Below are 17,658 nucleotides of genomic sequence, written 5' to 3' on the forward strand. Positions count from 1 at the left end.
GTGAAGCCTCCGAACAACTTTAACTGTCAATCAGACTTAATGGGGTATTAAAAAAAATGGGGAGGGGGGAGGAAAGGGCAGCCCTCTCGCTCCGCGCGGCTGCGGCCCCAGGAGCGAATGAATAAGGCGGCGCTGACGAGGGCGTCCGATCCACACGCGCTCCGCACCCGGGCCCTCTCCAAGTTGGAAAGGACAAAAAGAAGGCAATAAATGCTAACAAGGGAGAGAAAGGGAGCCGGATCGAGCGGCAACTCCCGGCCTCTGCTGGGAGAGGGAGGGCGAGAGCCGGAGAGAGCGAGCGCGCGCGAGGGCGAGCCATGCACGTAAAGAAACTGACACCCGGACCCCCCACTTCTCCTGCACGTTGCTGGCAATCAGATCGCGTTTAAGCAATTTCCTGAGCCCAAGAATAGCAATGAGTCGGGAGACTTTCGCGGGCTGAAATTGGGAGCTCCAAGCACTCTCCCCCCACCACTTTTTTTTTTTTTCCTGGAGAAGGGGTGGGGGGGCGCTACAATTTGGAAACGGCATTTTTTTTTTTTTTTTAAATCTTGCACTTTGAAACCGCGGGACTGTAGCAGGGTGCGCGCGTGTGGTTGGTGCCTTTTTTTCCCCCCTGCCTAAACTCCTCTGTCAGCCTGTAAACATTACCTGAGAATTCCCCAGCCGAAACGACTGCTGGGGCAAGAAACTTCTTGTTAGAACTTTCCACCTCCGGCTTCCCCTCCAGCCCTCTTACTGTCCCAACCTTCTCAGACGCTTTTTCTCCTCCCGAGGAGGATTTATCTTTTTTTTTTTTTTCCTCACCCGGTGTTTTGCATTTGGGAAGAGGTGATTTCAAGAGTGGCCAGGTGGGACGCCTCCCCCCTTAATTCGGTTTATTTATTATTGTTTGGGGTGTTTTCTTTTTTAATTCCTGTTTTGCTCGGTCCGGGGAGTTTCGCCCCCCTGCCCGGCTCCGCGGCGCGTAGGATGGTGTGGAAACGGCTGGGCGCGTTGGTGGTGTTCCCTCTGCAGATGATCTATCTGGTGGCCAAAGCAGCCGTCGGACTGGTGCTGCCCGCCAAGCTGCGGGACCTGTCGCGGGAGAACGTCCTCATCACGGGAGGCGGGAGAGGCATCGGGCGCCAGCTCGCTCGCGAGTTCGCAGAACGCGGCGCCAGAAAGGTACCGGGCACTGCGACTCCAGGGGGTGGGGGCTGAAGGTGAGGGGGACGCCCACCTGCTGCCGCAGCCGGAACCCGCGCCCGGCAGAGTCGCCGGCCACCCTACTTCTCGGCGCCACCCGCGAGTGCTGAGCTAGTCAGTTTCACCTTGTAAATTTCCCGGGCACCAGGCTGTCTTTTTTGGCAGGTCGGGAGCTGGTCTGCTCCTTTGGGGTCGGTGGCTGTCTGGCCGTTCACCCCCACCCCGAAACCGAGGAGACCCACCCATTTCCCACATTCCTCCCTCCCAAAGGAAGGTGTTGTGTTTTTCCCCCTTTGCCTTCCCCCCATTGCCACCACCCTGGTGAGTGCAGGGTGTGTGCGCTCCTGGGTAGAGCTGGGAGCCGCCTGCTAGCTGGCTTCGTATTTTCCTTGGCAACCCGCTTCCCAGCCCCAACCTGGGCGGCTGCAGCTCTGGAGGCACGAAGAGAGGGGATACTTGGTTTGGGTTTGAGAGGGGGGAGCGGTCTTGGATGTCTAGCCCGCGGGACAAGCTCTCCCACGCACAGGTGTTTGGAAATCTAGAAAGAGGGTGTGACAGGGGTAACCAGCAGCTGATAAAGAGTCCTTGTTCTCACCTTCAACCCTGCCCCCTCCCCCCAGATACAGCCCCAGAGGGGATCCCTCCCCATTAAATGAGGTGGCACTGTGGGGAGGGCCCTCCTTCCCCAGGGCTGCCTTTAGCTTTTTGGTGGTTACAGCATCTCTTCCTCTGGTTTTCCCAGACCTGGTGCCTGAGAGTGGGGAGGGTGAGCCGGCTGTCACCCAACTCTGACCCAAGCCAGGCTGACTCACCCGGTGACTAGAGCAAAGGAGAGAAAGATTGGAGGCTGGCAGGCTGGCCCTGTGAGGAGGAAGAGCAAAAACAGGGAATTAGTTTGAAACTTGTTGGGGGGTGGGGGGGTGAAAGGGCCAGCAAAGCCAGCTGATCTGACATGGAGCCACATACCTAGGGGATTAAGTAAATATGTACTGTAGGATAGCAAACCTGCCTGTAATTCCAGGTTGCTTTTGTTTTGTTAAATACTGCCCTGAGATTTACAATTCCTCCGGGGTGGCTCAGACTGGGACTGAACTTTGGAGCCTGAACTATCAGCCAAAGCCGATGGCAGATTAACTCTTCCCCTGCCGGGCCAGTGTGGGGGAGGGGAGGACCGTGGTGGCCTTGCTAGCTGGAGTCTGCTTGTCCCTGGGTCCTGCTTCTCCTTGGGTGGTTTGGACAGCTGCTTGACCTTGCAGTTGGAAGGGTAGTTCGGAAGTGTTTTTAACCCTTGGACACACTGAAAAAGGAGAAGTAAGAGTCGTTCTCAGCAGTTTCATTTCCTTGGGGTGATGCCCCGTTGGAGGGTTCCCAAAGCCCTTTGTGGAGGGGGGTCAGGAGGTGTCCTTGTAGGGGTATGTGAGGTTTGGGACAGTCGCGTGTCATTGTCATTCCTTAGCTGTCTGCATCCCGCAGAAACTTTCTTCCGACTCTTCCAGCTGGCCCAAGTCCTGGTCTCTTTTACTGCTTTTGTAACTGGCTGCAGTAGGCTTACGAAGAACTCTTTTAGTCAATCTGGAAAACTTGACTGACTATAAACAATCCTAAATTAAAGAAGTATATGGCATTGGCGGCGGCGAGGGCTGGGGGGCGGGCGGGGGGGTGGCAGTTGGTAAAATAGTGCCAAGTGGCACCCTGCAAGTCCATGGACTGGGAGCTGTGTCCCACCTGACTTGGAATGGACATTGTCTTCCAGGGAATAAACTCAGGGCCAATGAGAAATATGTCTTAAATTGATATCGGGTCACCAGAAATGGGATCCATGGGGGCCTGTGAAACTTCCAGTGCCATCCATGCTGGGTTTAGTCATCAGCCCTCAGGATGAACTAGAGTGCTCCCTATAACTCATAACTGTCTGACCAATTACTAAAGCTACTTTTTAATGAGCCCTCCACTTGCTGCCATGGTGGGGAATTTGGAATCTGCCTGAGTCCATCTGGGGCTAGTGGGAGAGGGCCCTGGGACAATCCCAAGCCAGGAGTGTTTGGGGGCCCGTTGGGCTCGGGGACAGAGGGCCCTTCGTTGTGGAGTGGGGAGTTGGAGGCTGCATCTGAGAGCCCTACCAACCTGGATTTGGGTGGGATTGGATCTGGAGGGGGAAGGCCCCCAAAAGGGAAAGAAGGAAGGAAGACCAGAGCCTCTGCCAACAGACTGGCGTATCCAGAAGAGAAAAGAGCGACAACCCAGTTTCCCATAATGACCTTTGACAATATTTGTGGGTGGGAGTGCGCCTGAGGCTGCAAAGGTGACCCAAAGGAGGGTTTTTCTTAAACGGACACAAAGGCCCCGGGAGTTGGAAAGTGCCTCACCTGGAGACATCTGTCCTTACCCACAACATACGGAGGTTAACCGAGGCAGGGCCAGCCATGGTTAGGATCTCCAAGGGGAAGGTTGCTGCTGGGTTATTCCCACTACACTCTTTTTTTTTTTTTTTTTTTTAATTTTCTGTGCTCCCCTGGAATTCCTCCCACAAAAGCATTCACAGAGCTTGGGCCCATCCCTCTTCCCCTCAAGGCTCCTGGCTAGCTGCTAGTCAGCTGGCACAGCCTCCAAAGCCTTTGACTTTGACTGGGTTTTAGCAGGGGCCCCTGGGAGGAGGAAAAGTGGACTATGGTATTCGAAGTGGCTTTTACAGCTTTTGCTCCAGTATGAGGCAAGGGGCTAGACTAAAGTCCTGGGCTGTGATTGCAGGCCCGTGGAGGCAGGGGCAACAGATGAGGGCCGAGTCCAAACATGAAGGAAGGGTGCCCCCGGGACTCAGGGACGCCTTCACTTCCGGGAGGAAGTGTGAGAGCTGCCTGAGAGTTGCATCTGCTTGGCTGCTACTGAGTTTACAATATGTGGGTCGAGAGCCTTGTTCCTAAAGCAGCTAGCCAGGAACTAGCCCTTTATGTAGATTTGTGAGTGCTATTCTCCTGTCGCATCTGCTCAGCAAGTCTCACCTCCTTCCCATTCCCGACGGTGGGGCAGGCCCAGGCCCATCGATGCCACAGTGACCGGCTAGTTCACCGAACCTGCTTGAGGTGTCTGTCAGGTGTTTGGCACAGCTCTAGGCGTGGAGGGGTTGGGGGGGTGAGTGGGTACAGCAAAGATGAATAAAGACCCAGAGACATGGCTGGGTGCTCGGAGTCAAGGCACAAATGCTAGTAGGTATTCGTTCCTTCTGGCTGCGTAACAAATTACCACTAACTTGATGACTTAGAACAGGAATTTGCTCTGAGTGACAGAAGCCAGAAGTCTGAAATCCAGGTGTTATCAGGGCCCCGCTCCCTTTAAGGACTCGACGGGAGACTCCTTCCTTGCTGCTTTCAGTTTGTAGCTCCTGGTGTCCCTCGGCTTGTGGTGGCACCTCTCCAGTCTCCGCCTCCTCATGGGGCCTTAACCTCTGTCCCTCTCCAGCTCTATGTTCTATCCTCTCCTTATCAGGATAGCAGTCAAGGGGGAATGAAGCCTCAGCCAGTAATGAGGCTTTAACTAATTACAACTCCAAAAACCCTATTTCCAAATGAGGTCACATTCAGAGGTTCTAAATGGGCATGAAGTGCTCATTGGTGGGGCGGTGGGGGGACACTATGTAGCGGGAGCCCAGTAGAGCTGTTAATCCATAACAAAGGCTCACAGAAGGCTTCATGAAGGAGGTGGCATTTGAGTCAAGAGTTCCAAGTAGAAGGGATGTGAAAAGATCACTCCAGGTGCAAGAAACCACCTGATCAAAGACTACGTACCCCACTGGAATTAGGGAAAGGAGGCAGAAGGCAAAGAAGGACAGTATTGTACTGTGGGAGAGGGAGCTGGGAAGGTAAGCAGGAGGTTGGTATCTCGGACCCTGAGTCAGGCCAGTACAGATGAGAACAGGAAAAAGGAGGAAGAGGAGTCCAGACAGGGATTCTTGTGGGACCCAGAGCCACCAGGACGAAACAGCTTATTAAACAGTGATGTGTGAAGGTCACAAAAAAGGGGGTGCTATGGGAGACAGCAACGGCCCATTTCCCCCGCCCTCACCCTGAATGCAGACTTGGCTGGAAATTCCTGGGAAGAGGACCAGGCTCCCGTTTGATGTGGCTTGGAGCAAGAAGGTAGACCACCTGTCCTACCTGTGGCATCTAGGGAAAGTCTTTCAGCCTGGAGCATCAGGTCCTTGGGTTTCAAACAATGGGCCTTGCACTTTGGGCCATGTTATGAATGGACAGACACCTCCCTCCCACTGCCCCACCCACTTCCCGTGGGGAGCCAGGCGCAGAACTGTGGAGCTATCCCAGCTGTGGCCTGGTGTCCCTGGGCTGGGAGGCAGAGACTGGGTTCTAGACCCAGCTCTGCTACAACCCTACAGAAGTAACTACCTTCTCTGGGCAGCCGCTGAGAAGCACATCTATAAAACGAGAGAGAACACAATGACCCCTAAGATCCTGGCATGCCTTAAAGGTGTCATATCACGGATCAGCCATCCCAGGAAAGCAACACGTTGCCAAGCTCCCCGAGCTGGGAGGAAGAGACCTCTTCAGAACACATTTGTCCTCCCCGCTGCTGATCTCAGCCTCTCTTGCTACTCCTCAGATCCCATTGACCGAAAAAGCAGCAGCTTGGTGTTGGGAAACATGCCTGCAGTGGGTAGGAGGCTCACTCCCACTGCTCAACTCTCTCAACAGCCTCCAGCCAGCTGTCAGGCATGGGTTTATTTCAACTCTTACAGAAGATATTGTCAACCCATAGCTTTCAGGAGATCAAGAGGCCCAAATTCCCCAGCTAGCATATCAAGGAGAACTTCCAGCTTTTATCCTCAAGTCACCCAATTGTCTTTTAGGGCTTTAGAACATGCTCACTAGATCTGGTGATACTGAACTGAGTTGACAAGTTCATGTTCGGTCTACAGCCCGTCCGCGAATCCTCGCTTACACTCCAGGCTCTCCTGAGCTTCAAGCTTCTCAGAGCCTCTGTCTCTGATCCCTGCCCAGAGCCCTCTGATCTCTCTATCCTTATGGTTACTTTCCCTGCTCCATTTCCGGCTTGTTATTTGTCAAGGTCATCACTGAGAAACGACCTCAGCCAGATTTAGGAGAAGGTAGCCCTTGGCCTTCTTTTTCTACCCGGGAAAGCTCTCTGGTTGTCCCAGTCAACTGCAACTTGTTCTGGAAGGACCTTGTCCCAACCTGCCACCACCATCAAAATCCCACAGAGTTCTGGGCATCGGCACAGGAACGATTCCAGACCCAACATATTCTCCTTTATCCTTGTGCAAAAGCATGACACGAGGCTTGCCTTGTTGTTGTCTTCAAAAGACACAATCTAAAAATACATCCAGTATATAAGATATTTGAAAGGAAACATTTGAAACCTATTATTCAGATGAACCATGAAGGTCAGGAAACGTTAAAGCCCAATGAAAAGGAAAGAATGGAATCTGTTTAGATGTTAGCATTCTCAGATGGACACGTGTCCACAGCGGGACCAGTGCAGGAGGGATTTGAGCTCCAAAAATCCAAGTACCCTGGATTGGCAAAAAGAGAGCGCCAAATACCAGAACGGGCTCACCGATGAGTGGTGGGTGGCAACTCATTCATTCATTCATCCATTCACTTGTTCATTCACTCAACAAATGGCCCTGGGGATGCAGTAACGAGCAGACAAAAATCCCCAGCCATGTAAACAGTGAACAGTTTAGGGAGGGGGACAGACAGATAATAAACAAGAGACATAAAATAGAGAGCACATTAGGTCGTATTAAGTGCTACTGGAAAACCCAAGGAGGCAAAGCAGACCAAGAGAACCTAGTGGGGAAGGCAGGAGTGGCAGCATTCCAGGCAGGCCAAGGGTGGGGGTGGTGCAGGGCAGCGGGTGGGGAGCAGGGCGGGGCATGTGGGAATCAATCTCTCCAACTGGCTTTGGCTCTGAAGCGGAGTGAAGCTGGGGGCAGCTGGAGGGTTTTGAGCAGAGAAGTCCACCAGGTCCTGATCTGTTCTTGCCGATGCCTCCGGCAAAGAATACTAAGCAGCTTGAGGGGGACCTGGCTCTGGGTAATTGTGACTCGGTCAGATGGGTCCATCCATTCAGCGAGCTAGGCCATGGAGCTACCGCAGGCAAGCAAATAAACGAGGTTCCCTCCCACTGGCACTTACGGTCTGTGACGACTGTTTCTAGGTTGCCAGCCCCTGATGCTTTGGAAAGATGAACCAACTCCAGCAAGATCACTTTAATGGTAATAAAATTTAACTCCCCCCACCCTCCCCCCAAAAATAAAATAAAAGCAAATGTATTGGTGCCCAGAGTGAAGGAGACACTTTTCTGTTCCACTTGGTCGAAGGACTTCTGGAGCACTGTGGTCAGTATTGGTCAACACTTTGAGAGGGTCCTTGAGCCTCTGGAGTGTGTCCAGGAAGCGGGCTCAGGATGACAAGGACTAGAAGCCATGGCTTAGGTTGGATGGCAAATCCATGGGTGTTTAGTTGACGACTTCAGCGACCTGGTCCAGGTGGGTTGGCGGGCCACGCCAGGCAGTGGGGAGAGCTTGGGGATGGGGACTGGGCTTCGGCCCCAGGAATGCCTGCCTGCCCTCTGGAGCCTTCTGCAACCCAGCGGGCTGCTCTTTAAGTGAGTATGCCATGGATTCCTGCAACAGGGGGGTTAGGTTCTGGGTAACCAACCACCTGGGTCCCTTCCACCCTTTAGGGTCCGTGCATCCTTGTTAGCAGGGTGACCTCAGTAAGGACAGTGACCCAGGCAGGGGCCAGAGGAGAAGTTACCAGCATCCATCAACCAAGGCTTAAAAGAGGACAGCCCTTCTCCTCATGACTTCCCCAATGGCCTTCAGAGGTTCTGTCGTGCCTTCCAAAACCTGGGGTTTCTCAGGGTGTTGGAGAGAGGACAGGAGGGTGCAGGGCAGGCCCCCGTTCACATCCTTCACGCCGACCTTGAGTCATGACTCGGACCCTGCAACACCCTAACTGGATGCTGAGGGCCTCGTTGGGCTTCCTGGTGGTCCCGGTGACTGCCATCTGCAGCTGGGTGACTATTGTACTAAGGTGACAGGTACTGTACCCCCACGTGACTGTGACACCGTATGTGACAGTGGTACTGTCCCCCGTGTCACTGTGATAGTCTTCATGACAGTTCAGTGCTTTTTCACACCCCCTGTCTTGCCCGTGCCCGGAGTCAGGTGTGATCAGCCACCCATTTGTCAGATTCGGGTTAAGTGAGTGGCCCCGGATGCTTGGCCAAAGGCAGGCTTTGAATTATGCCTAGCTTGGAAACGAGGCTCTTTGCCATGAGGACAGATCATCTCAGCCTGGCCCCGCCTGCCCCAGTCAGGGTTACGGGGGGCGGGGGGGCGGGTGGAGAGACAAGGTGTTCAATAATGGGGCCCAGTACACAGAGGGTTCTGGACAGAGGATTGATAAGCTGGACCGGAGTCAACAGGATGGGCTGGGGATGGAGTGAGTTCATGTCCCCTTTACAAAAATAGTTTTTCAAGCACCAAGTAACAGTATTTGCGTACAATGAATAGGATGCTTGCCAAAGGGTTAAGGTAGTCAGTGGTTATCAGGGTTTGCTTTATTTTTTTTTTTAAGGTTTTATTTATTTATTTGACAGAGTGAGACACAGCGAGAGAGAGAACCCAGGCAGGGGGAGGGGGAGAGGGAGAAGCAGGCTTCCCGCGGAGCAGGGAGCAGGGAGCCCGATGCGGGGCTCGATCCCAGGACCCTGAGATCGTGACCTGAGCCGAAGGCAGACGCTTTCACTACTGAGCCACCCAGGCGCCCCTCAGGGTTTGCTTTAAACAACCAACTGATAAGCAGGAAAACAACACAGTTGTACTTCATTGGATAACCAGGGTAACACCTCAAATATGCAAGGAGCTAGATTTGCAGGAAGAGTGAGTGCTAGCAACTTCCAGTTAATCCTGAGGCTACCCAGCTGGATCCTCCCAAGTGACCCACAGTTTTGATAGTACAGAGAAGGGAGCAATCACTGTATTAGGGGAAATCTTAGAAGACTTCTTGAAGGAAGTGACAACTGAGGGAGTTGTAGTAAGTCTTAATCTTTTGCTGTTTGTAGAACCCTTTGAGGACCTAAAGAAAGTATAAACCCCATGCTAAGACACGATACACATTTTTTAAACTTCTATGGGGTCCTTGGATGCCCCTGATGCCTATCCCAGCCACAGGTTAAGAAGTTTGGCACTAGATCTAATCACAATCCATCTAAGTCCCTCAGGCTTGGATTCCTGTGGAGGACTAGCGCTCAGAACACAGGCAGGGGCCCCTCTGGGGTCCTGTGACCCAGAAGCCAGAGCCAAGCCCAGGTGGACAACACAGATTTGTGGCCTGGTGGTGCTTAATGCCAACAAGAATCACCCGAAACGGGCCACCCGGCCCAAGCCTTTCTGACTCGATTGACCATCCCCTGCTCTGGGGAACGCAATGTTGAATTCCCTTTTCAGTGGCCTTTCAGGGAAGCGGCTAGAAAAGCATTCTGATCGTGAACGATATGATCACTTTGTCCACATCTGAAACATGCTCCTGGGGAGGTGTTTACAGGTCAGGGTCTCCTATCTGTATGCCTCATTCTACAGGCCTTTGGCCCATCTGGACCCCAGCAGCCCCCAAGGCAGACCCCAATACCATTTGAGGTTCTAGGACCCCGTTTTCAGACTGGGTTCCAGAGCATCTGAGGGGTTCCAAGAAGGTGGAACCACACGGGAGGTGGAGAAAATAGGGTTCAGAGGGGCCCCCCACCCCCATTTAACTAGATCAGCTTCACTTCTGTTTAATACTTTTGAATTCCCGTAAAATTCTTGTGTGCATTTTGAAAGAATGCCATTACTTTAAAGAAAAAAACACAGCTTAAAAAATAGCTGTTCCAGGAAATGCTCAGGACACCCCCCTCTCCCCAGTTGATCCTCACTTGGGTGTGTCGCATGTCATCTCAATCGGTCCTCAATCTTTGGATCTTTTTTTTAAAGATTTTATTTATTTATCTGTCAGAGAGCACAAACAGGGGGAGCGGCAGGCAGAGGGAGAAGCTGGCTCTCTGCTGAGCAAGGGGCCCGATGTGGGACTCAATCCTAGGACCCTGGGATCATGACTTGAACCGAAGACAGATGCTTAACCGACTGAGCTACCCAGGCGCCCCCTGAATCTCTGACTCTTTACTCCAAGGTGAGGAAGCTTATGCACTGACAGGTCCTCATCTGAGCCAGTTCCTTTGCCCTACAGGAGAGAGACCCCCACCATTCCCTCCCCAGGCGCCTGGAACCCCGGACCCTGCTCAGCCCTCAGCCAGGGCCCCTCCACCACCACTAGGGCATCTGTGAGCTAGAAACCCTAATTTCTCAACCAGGATTGAGACGGCCTCCCAAATTCAGCATCCACCCTGAAGGCACGTGATTTGGCCACCCTAGCGCCAGGGCCCAGAACTGATCCATGGGCTGTGTCCCAGCCATGTCCCAGCTGCTATGGCGTTTTGAGAGGCAGAGGCCAGCCCACTGGCCGCAGCACTCATGCATAAATTTAATCCCATAAATGCCACTCACGTACTATTTAATCCCATAAATACCTAGGGGGCCTCCCAGCAAACTGCTGTGTGACCTCCAACAAAGGGTTTGTTTGTCTCTGGGCTTCAGTTCCCCCATCTGAAAAATGAGGGTGTGATGATTCAGTGAAGTAACAGGTGTAACCCTCCTAGTCCATCATTTGCACAGAATGGGAATGGGGAGTCAGGGACCGGGGGCAGTGGGGCAGGGGGGGGTACAGTGGACACTCCCTAACCGTGGCTGTCTACCTTTTGCTCATGGGACCATGTCCTCGGCTGGGCACGGGGGGCAAAAGGCAAAGAACTTGCTGGTCAGATCTGTTCTGGTTCTGAGATTCCCCGGGAGGGTGGGGATTCCACCCAAGCCACAGAAACCCTCAGCGATTTTAGATCTTGACCCTTTCTAGAGATGGTGGGAGGGAATCTCTCTTCCCACAGGGAGGGCTCAAAGCCTGGTGTTTTCCCTCCTACTTGAGGCCTCCAGTCCCGTTGAGATGGCTGGTAACGACCATCCCTTTTCTCATGAGCGGGGGCTGGTCCAGTGCAGGCCCTTCCGTGGCTGAAGAATAGAGGCTGCCAAGAGCTGGGCCTCTGCTCTGCTCCCGGCTGCCCACTCCCCTGCAAACCACCCCGCTTCCCCTCCATGGGTATATTAGTCATCTTCGACTCTGCCTCCAAGTAACTCAGTTGGTCAGGGGTGGGCGGTGGTGAGGCCAAAGGCGCAGGTTACCATGGCAACTCTGTGGCTGCTTGTGGCCAGGTGTGTTCTCCGAAAGACTGTAAGACCCTCCGGGAGCAGGGGGACAGGTCTTCTTTCTCACCAGGTGCCCTCAGCAGCCCTGGCACACTATCAGACACAAGGCAGGCACTTAATAAATGTCGGTTGCCTGAGCAACGGCATGACCCACCCATCCTACTAGTGAGAGCCTGTGTTTACTGAGGACCTGCTGGGCCCAGGGGCCATTCTGAGCACTGCAGATGTAATAAAGTCATTAACTCCCCACAGTGAGGGGCAGCCTTGGTACTGCTACCATCCTCTCCCTCCTGGGCAGGACTCTGGGGGTCAGTAACCTGAGATCACACAGCTAGCAAGCGACCAAGCAGGATTTAAACCCAGGGTGTCCTCTGGAACCAGGGAGTTTTGGTGTCTCTTCATTAATCATTCTGTGGAGCAGAACAGGTCTGTGGACAGCCCCTAGCAGACTCTGTGCTGGGTGCCTTTGGCAGCCAGGGTGTCTACATGAATCAAACCACCATAATTGGAGGAGCTTTCCTGATGGTGGGGCTGGAGGTATCCTTCAGGTTGGTTTGTTGGCTCTTGTGACCAAAATGTCTGTGGGTCGGTCTACTTCCGGGCATGGATTTAGGGGCCCAAACAGTGGTGTCAGGATTTGGGCTCTCTTTGGCCAGGCCTCCTCTGCCACGGGGCTGCTCACGTCTGCCCCTTGCTGCCTTAAATACCGCCCCCCTCAGCTCCCAGTGCAGGGGATAGACCCGTATCTTCTGCTCCAGCAATTCCAGAAGGGGACTTGAGTCTCCCCGGCTGTGACGGGGTTGAGCCTGAAGCAGTCACTAGTGATGGGTCACAGACCTGTCTCTGAGTCAGGGGTGGACCAGCCCTAGCCAAGTCACAGTGTTTGAGAGTGGGGAAGTGAGCTTCTGTTGGGGCAGTAGGAGTGCTGTTACCAGGAGCAAGCGCCTTGGGAGCAGATGTCCAGGACTGCTTGTGGAAGGACCAATCCAGTCCTTCTCAAGTGGAAACTTCCAGGAGATCCAGGCCCACCTGGTAGCCAGTCCTCCCAAGTCTGGTCCTGCAGGCCTTATCAGGTCATTTACTGACACTCAGGGGCTAAAAGGACAAAATGGTTCTTTCAGGGTTGAGCCGAAACCTCCTTGCCCTCAGGGAGTTTGTAGTTCACAAAGAGGCAAAATGAGAAGCCAGTCAAGGTAGCCTAGCACATTGTCAACAGACTCTTTGTGACCTTCTGTAGAAGCTTTAAGGACACTATGATAGGAAAGGAAAGGAAGCCCCTTTACTGGGTCACTGTTCATAGTAGTGTTTCCCTGGGTGTGAGGAGCCACTTCTCCCTCCTTTCTGGCTACGGGCAGGTGAGCCGAAGGGAGCCCATACTGGGCCCTTCCAGGGCGGGAAGAAGAGTCTCTAGAGTCCTAGAGACTCGAACTCCCAGGACCAGGGTCCTTTGAGAGCCCAGCCAGCCAGCAAAGCCGGCTCCGACCCTCGCAGGCAGGTCAGCGTGGGGAGCTGGGGCCGGCGTGACCACAAAGGGCAGTGCGACCTTCCTGCAGGCAGGCAGGCAGTCCTGCCAGGCACGCCCACATGACATCAGGCCACCCTTGGCTCCCACACCCTGTGTCCTCACTTCTCCCTTGGCACAGAGGGGGTCCCACCTTACCTCTCCAGGCCACTTCCCTGTGAACACAGAGCAGAGTGGGTGGGGGGGTCCTCCAGGCCCGCTAGGAGCAGAGTGGCCTGGGACCCCAAGTGCCCTCAGGGGCCCCCGCCCCCTTGGCTGGCGGATCCGTTGTCCTGTTTGGGGGGCTATCTCTTGAGCCTTTGTGTTGGGAGGGGGGTGTGTGCGTGTCTGCCCGCACGCACGTGCACCCGTGCCTATTGAGCGTGCACACCCACATCCATTGGTTGTTCTTACTCAAGCGGCCAGTGTAAAAGGGTTGTTCAGATTTTAAGCCCGGAAACCAGTGAACCAAAGGTCATACGTTGGCTCTTCCACTTACGTTGCTGAGGGACCCTGGGCAAGCTTCTAGACCTGTCTGAACCTCAGTTTTCTCATCTGTAAAATGAGGACTCAGGGAGGTAATGTATAGAAAGTCCTGAGCACAAAATGAGTGCTCAGGACGCGCTGGCCACGGTGGTAAGGCTGTCAGTCCTGTTTACTAGTCACTCCCACCCGTCCCGTGCTCTCTCTACAAAAGCATTTCTTTTTGACGGGTTTATTTTATTTTATTCTTAAAAATTTATTTATTTATTAGAGAGAGCGAGCGAGAGCCCGCATGACAGGGGGCCTGAGTGGGGGGGACAGAAGGGGAGGGAGACTCCCCGCTTGGCATGGAGCCCAATGTGGGGCTCGATCCCACAATCTCATGACCCTGAGATCAAGACCTGACCCGGACACGTAAACGACTGAGCCACCCAGGTGCCCCTGTGACAGGTTTGTTTTAAGTAATGCTGACAGGTGAGCTGGGGAGGGGCCGCTGTGCCACTGGGGGCCCACAGCCTGGGGCAGACAGACGGAGTTTCAGTCCCAGCCTCTCTGGCCGGTGGCCTTGGCCAAGCCCCTCCACCGCCCCGTAGGAGCTTCCTGTGGGTGCTCTAACACTCTGTCGCACCCTCGGTGACTTGAGACAGCACGCATTTATGCTCTTCCAGCGCTGCAGGTCAGAAATCCGACTGGGCTAACGTCGAGGGGTCCCGGTTGCCTTCCTTCTGGAGGCTCTGGGGGGAAATCCATATCCTTGCCCTTTCAGCTTCCAGAGGCACCTGTGTCCCTTGGCTCATGGCCCCTTCCTCCATCTTCAAAGCCAGCAGCTTCCATGCTCGCATCTTCCCTTTATTCCCCTCTTCTGTCTCCCTTGTCCAGGTTTCAGGCCCCTTGTGATTTACTGGGCGCGCCTGGATAATCCGGGATAATCTTTCTATTTTAAAGTGAGTTGATTAGCAAATTTAATTCCATCTGCAACCCTAACCCTCCTTTCCCACGGCAAGTAACACATTCACAACTTCTGGGGATCAGGACCCGTGTCCCGGGGAAGCTTTCTCATCCGCAAAGTGACAGTGCTAATCCCAACCTCCCTCCCTGGGCCTTTGGTAGGATTCCAGGAGATGGTCCAACATGCTGGGCAGGGGCTCAGAAAATGCCGGTTGCCCCTGCCCAGAGCACCTGCTGAATACAAAGCTCTGTTCCAAGTGCCCCCCCACCCCCGGAGTCACCAGGGAGGGAAGATGTCACAGTTCCCGCCACAGAGTGGCCGGCTTTGTGACTAGGGCAGTCTGTGGCCTAAGGTTTGCCCTTGGAGAGCAAAACAGAAACAGGGGACTTTTACTGACCCTGCGCTGGGTGGGCAACTGCTCCACGGGAGAGAATACTCTGGGTCAACCCGGAAGGCTTCCTACTGGGAGTAGATTTGACAGGAGGGAAGGACATATATAGGGGGCTTTCCCAGGTCACAGGGACCCGGTGGGCATTACAAAGAAAAAACACAGTTCTGGGTCCCAGCTTCAGTCTAGCTAAGGAAATGGACCAGTGGCCTGGGCTTTCCAACCAATGTCTGACTTTGCCGTCTGTGCAGTTCTTCCTACACACGAAGTGACTTACAGGGATGATCCGGTTTGCTCCTCAGAGTAACCCTATGAGGTAGGAACTATTCCTGTCCCCATTTTTAAAAAATGAGAAAACTCAGGCTCAGAGAGGCTAAGTACTCACCTCACGTCACACAGCACCCATGGTCATGGGATTGGAAGCCAGGTGGTCTGGCTTCTGGGGAAGGAGGTCTGGCGGTGGCCAGGCCGGGCGTCTCAGGGGAGGCACTGAGGAGGATGCGGTGGAGACCACAGAAAGCAAACACCCCAGGCAAAGGGGAAGAGCGTGGCCTGGCTGGAAGGGAAGTGTGAGGAGGGTGGTGGGAGGTGGGCAGGGCGACCCCTCATGGCACTTAGTGGCCACGGTGCGTGGTTGGGACTTGATGGGGAGAGCACTGGGGAGCCACAGAAGGGTTTCTACACAGTGCAGGACCGGACTGGGTTCCTGGAGGGTGAGGGGAGGCTGATTTTCTGGAAGAATTCTCCACTTTGTGCTGGGCTGGCGCCGAGGGGAAGCCCCTCCTGGCCCAGCTTCCTGTGCCGCGCGAGGCCCGGGCGGGTCTGCTCCCAGCATCCACGCCTGCGCAGGATGTGTCGGCCAGACCGATTCCCGCTGCAGTGTCCACTGCTTCCCTGAATCCCCCAGCCCTCCGGGCCCAGATCCCCAGCCTGATAGCACGACGCCAGCCCGCCAGCAGGGTCAACTCCGTGGCGTTTGACCTTCATCCAGCAGAGATTAAACCAATTCCTAATTAACAGCCTGTAGGATAGATAGTTACCTTGGCACAGCTTGCAAGTAATTTAAAGCTTGTCCTCAGGAGACCGGGCCATAAATCATGCTTAATTAGCCCGAGGTCTTCCTGGGACACACCAGCTGTGTGTTATTGGGCACACGAGCTCAGGGACCTTCGAATGTCTGGTTGGGACATAGGAAGGGGATGCTGAAAGTGAAAAAAAAACCTGCCTACTCCTTCCCCGAACAACAGCTGTATTCTCACCTCCACCAGCAGCTCCGACAAGTCTTGCCAGGGTTGGTTTCCCAGCTTAGCCACTCCTGGCCAGGCCCTTGACATTTCCAGGACCTCAGTGCCCCATCTGTAAGATGGGCCAATAGCTCAGGTCCAAAGCGCCTTGAGGACTTGCTTAAATGTGTGGGTGAAATTAAGAGAGAAAAAAAAAGGACTTTGGAGATTTTGGATTTGGGAACTGAGGCTGAGGGGTTGGGTGAGGGGTGACTTGGCACTGGGTACCCCTGGGTATTGCTATCGAGCACCCTCGGTGGAATGGCCCTGCCCGGCTTCCTGGGTGTGGCACCTGTGCGCATACTCAGGGCCCCATGCTCAGGAGGGTCCTGCACGTCTGAGTGTCCCGCTGTTGCTGTCTTAAAATCCTCGATAATTTTTAAACTAGGGGTCCTGCGTTGATCTTTTGCACGGGGCCCCACAAATGATGTGGCCGGTCCTAGTGAGAGCCACGATTTCATTCATTCATTCACATGACCATACCAGGTGCTGGGAATTCATCCTGAGAGCCTACATTCTAGAATGTGTGTGTTGGGGGAGCAAAGAACTAACTGTTAAAATTTCAGACAATGACAAGATGCTGTCAAGACCATAAAACAGGGTGATGGGAGGGAGAGAGATTTAAATATTAACTTCGGTGACAGGGAAGCTGGTGTTAAGCTGTGCTTTGCTACGTTCCTGGGGTCCTTTTTAAAACATCTGTGGTCATTTATCTAGTTTCCCCCAACCCCCACAAGGAACTTGAATTTGTGGAGTCCAAGTAGGGGAGCCAGTGTGGGGGCTCCTTGGGCCCAGGGGACTGTTTACCCATATATCCCCACAGCTCCCACCACTCACAGTAAACCCAGAAGGCAAGTTTGGTAGGTGGGTGAGGAGAGGCCCTGCCTCAGTTTCTCTGGGAGTCTCCAAGTTCTGTGTCAGGCCCCTGCGTCTGAGGCTGCTAGCCAGCCCCTGCAGCCTGGTGAAGGTTTCTTGCACTTTTAACCTTCCCACCCCAGCACAGGGAGGCCAGTTTCGATTCTCCCCACTTCCCCAGAGGGAGATGGTGAAGCCCAGAGATGCCAAGTGACTCATCCAAAAGTCACACAGCAAATCCACTCCAGAACACAGTGCCGCCCGTGAGCCCCAGCCCGGCTGCCTTCCATTCCCAAGAGCATGCGGTCCAGGGCTGTTCTGGGAGCTCCCTGGAATAAACCGGGGTCCCCTGCTCGCAGGAGGTGGGGAGTGGCTGGGGGGCAGCTATCGGACCGGCTGGCATCTGCTGACACCTGGAGGAAGGGCCTCTGCACCCCAGCACCTCTGCTTCCATGAAGAGGGATGAGCTTCCCAGAAAGCCGCGCACAAAGGCAGGCATTTCCCCAATCTGTTGGGCAGAGAGCCCAAAGCTGACCCCAGAGGCCCAGCCCTCGGTTTGGGAGGCCCCCTGGGGAGGTAGAGGATGGGGTCCCCAGTGGAGAGGCTGACCCCAGCTGGGTGGAAGCTGCCAGCCGCTCCCCGCCCCCCCCCCCCCCCCCCCCCCCCCCCCCCCCC

At 54.4% G+C, this 17,658-nt stretch overlaps 1 protein-coding gene across 5 annotated transcripts in view; it reads left to right on the forward strand.

The window, feature by feature from the left end:
- The first annotated feature begins 49 nt into the window (after positions 1–49).
- DHRS3 (dehydrogenase/reductase 3) overlaps positions 50–17,658 on the forward strand; it is a 38,731-nt gene continuing 21,122 nt past the window's right edge. Inside the window, exons 1-2 of one of the 5 annotated variants that reach the window (XM_073903332.1) lie at positions 54–851; positions 1,018–1,167. In XM_073903332.1, coding sequence (XP_073759433.1) covers positions 1,018–1,167 — 150 coding nt within the window. In that variant the 5' untranslated portion in view covers positions 54–851. Of the gene's footprint in view, positions 1,168–17,309; positions 17,475–17,658 lie in introns of those variants that run through there. The other 4 variants (XM_073903333.1, XM_073903331.1, XM_025857029.2 and 1 more) reach the window with 4 other exon arrangements.

The sequence above is a fragment of the Callorhinus ursinus genome, unplaced genomic scaffold (genome assembly GCF_003265705.2).
Source record: "Callorhinus ursinus isolate GAN/ISIS: 27379988/994484 unplaced genomic scaffold, GSC_fseal_2.0 scaffold18, whole genome shotgun sequence".
In the NCBI taxonomy this organism is placed as follows: Eukaryota; Metazoa; Chordata; class Mammalia; order Carnivora; family Otariidae; genus Callorhinus; species Callorhinus ursinus.